Genomic DNA, 2,502 nt, shown 5'->3' with positions numbered 1-2,502 from the left:
CTCGTCTCCCTTTTTCTTTTTCTTTTTTTTTTTTTCCTCTTTTCACGTTTCGGATTATTATTACGATCGAATCTCTCGAATCGACCGTGTCAAAGAGAAATTCTCGAGTGGAGTGGAATCGACGATAACTGTTTGGAAAGTGTTATGCACGTGGAGTCTGGATGCTCGTTTCTCCTTAGAGGTGAAACAATAACGGCCTTTGCGCGAGTATTTTTTTCCGTGGCGTGGAAGGGAGCGGCGCGGAAAAAGGCCCCGGCCAGCGCTCGTTCGAACCTAGGCGGAAGATAATTTCGGGGTGGCGGCGCAAATTGACAGGGCAACGCGTTCCCATTCATTCGAATTACGTTCCAATTCTGCCGGTGACTTTAGCATTGTTGCAACAAATTGGTACACGCCCTGGCCTCCGGCCCGGCCCACCCCCACGTGCACGTCTGCACGTCTGTACGCGCGTTTTGCAAATGATGCGTGCCTTTTTAAACAACGTACAACGATCGAACGATCACGTATACGATACGATCAGGATACGGGGAAGAATGTTGCTGACGGATTGAATGAACGAGTTTAAGCGAATAATCTTGAAGGCGTGCACCTTCTTTTCTTTTATTATTTTGACTTCAAATAAGTGTAATTTTTATAGATATAAAGTTCTTAATTTAAATTATAAGGATAAAAAAGAGAATGCATTTAAATGCAGAAAAGTAAAGTACAAATTTATTACGTCGTATACTGTAATATTAAGGTATTCGTGACTTAAACGAGAATAATATTTATATATTCGTTAATAACGCGAATGTAAAAGTTAAAAAAGGCAATAGAGGACTGGATGCAGAACAGGCGATCCACCATCGACAAATTGCATAAGAATATCATTTTCCACTTGCTCGATATCACTTGCCAATATCGAGAGCTCGATAAAAACACTGTTTCGAATTGCAACGAACGAAAAACGTTATCGATAAATAACCAGGCAGGGAGGGGGAAAAATTCATCGTTTGTGGATTAAGCGAGAAAACGTGCGTGGATTTCGCGCAACGGGGAAACGCAATTACTAATTTCTCGGTTACGATTAGTTTACTCGCCTAAGTCGAGGGTGGGTAATGCGCGAAACTTGTTGGAAATCGAGCTCGTTAAAGTTGAAACTCGTCCGGGGATGGAAGCGTGACCGGAGGAGGCGACACGCGACTCCTCCCTAGGTGGTCCGGTGATCAGAATCGTTAACAAGTAGTCTAACAGGATGCCGAACCGCGAAAAACAGGATAACGAACTCCAAGTTGATCGTTTAAGCGGAATAGTTAACTACGGACTACCGTGGAACCGCACGCATGAAACTGATCGCACGTCGCGCTCCTAACGTTCCAATTAGAAGACAATGATCATTAAACGAGACAAGTGGGTCTAAAAATATGGGCGGCAAGGTTCAGGGGGATTTGGAAGCGTCGCGAAACTTTGCAACGGTTTTCCCAATGTAACCGATCTTCCGCTTGACGTGACTTTTACGCCGTTCCCTTTGGAAGTTTCTTATTTTCTCGAGCGTCGCTTCGATTGCTGTTAAATTATTGTTACGTTGTGAATCGAGAAGGAAGTTTTAGGGACGGTGAATGGTTTAGCTATAAATCTTGGGAAATTTCCGTGTCGTTTCAGGTCTGGTTTCAAAATCGAAGAGCAAAATGGCGCAAAACTGAGAAGTGTTGGGGCAGAAGTACCATAATGGCGGAATACGGCCTGTACGGAGCTATGGTGCGGCACTCGCTACCGCTTCCGGAGACCATATTGAAGAGTGCCAAGGAGAACGAGTCGGTGGCGCCATGGTTGCTAGGTGAGAATCATTGAAACATTCCGAGCGAGATAAGCATTAAGTTTTGCTAACTTCGTAGACGATTTCTTAGAATTTTTTTTTTCCCCTCCCATCTTTAAGAAACGAGAGCGTAGGTACTTATATAATAAAACGCGACGTTCGAGGAGCTAGATATTTTCATCATTCGTATCCTTTATCCGTTTTCGTTAAAAGTAAAAAAAAAAAAAAAGAAAGAAAAAGAAAAGAAAAAAAAAACTGTTGAAGGGGAAAGCAATGCTTAATGAAGAACGTGCCCCGCCCTCGCAGAAAATATACAAGTCTCGACTTTGTTTTTTTATGTTCGTCTCTGTCAGCTCAATCATCTAAGACGAGCAGCTTTAGTCAAGATATCGAAAATAATCAAGAACTGATTGACTGTGGCCCCGCAGGGATGCACCGGAAGTCAATCGAAGCAGCGGAACACCTCAAGTCAGGCGGAGAGGACAGTGGAAACGATCATAATGGAAGCGGAAGCAGCCCCCATCATAATCATCATCAAGGTGGACCGACCAGTTCTGAGAGCGGACAGGAGAGTCAGGACGGCATGGGGCCCTCTTCGTCGACAGGTAGAAAACTTTCGATGATCTTTGATTCTCTTGCATCCTACAATCCTCTAATCATCTCCTTCCCTCTCTTAATAAGGAAACCAATAGTAAGGCGATTCTACG

General features: G+C 43.8%; 1 protein-coding gene across 4 annotated transcripts in view; it reads left to right on the top strand.

The window, feature by feature from the left end:
- The window catches only part of LOC102679145 (visual system homeobox 2-like), a 72,486-nt gene that overhangs the window by 67,671 nt on the left and 2,313 nt on the right, over nucleotides 1–2,502 (top strand). For 3 of the 4 annotated variants that reach the window (XR_004151916.1, XM_031515366.1, XM_031515365.1), the window contains 2 exons: nucleotides 1,642–1,816; nucleotides 2,149–2,400. Coding sequence is in view for 3 of the 4 variants with exons in the window: in XM_031515366.1 (XP_031371226.1) it covers nucleotides 1,642–1,816; nucleotides 2,149–2,400 (427 nt within the window). In the remaining variant the exon portion in view is untranslated. The remainder of the gene's footprint in view (nucleotides 1–1,641; nucleotides 1,817–2,148; nucleotides 2,401–2,502) is intronic. The other variant, XM_031515367.1, reaches the window with a different exon arrangement.

The sequence above is a fragment of the Apis dorsata genome, unplaced genomic scaffold (genome assembly GCF_000469605.1).
Source record: "Apis dorsata unplaced genomic scaffold, Apis dorsata 1.3 scaffold_68, whole genome shotgun sequence".
In the NCBI taxonomy this organism is placed as follows: Eukaryota; Metazoa; Arthropoda; class Insecta; order Hymenoptera; family Apidae; genus Apis; species Apis dorsata.
This window is presented reverse-complemented; position numbering and strand designations above follow the sequence as displayed.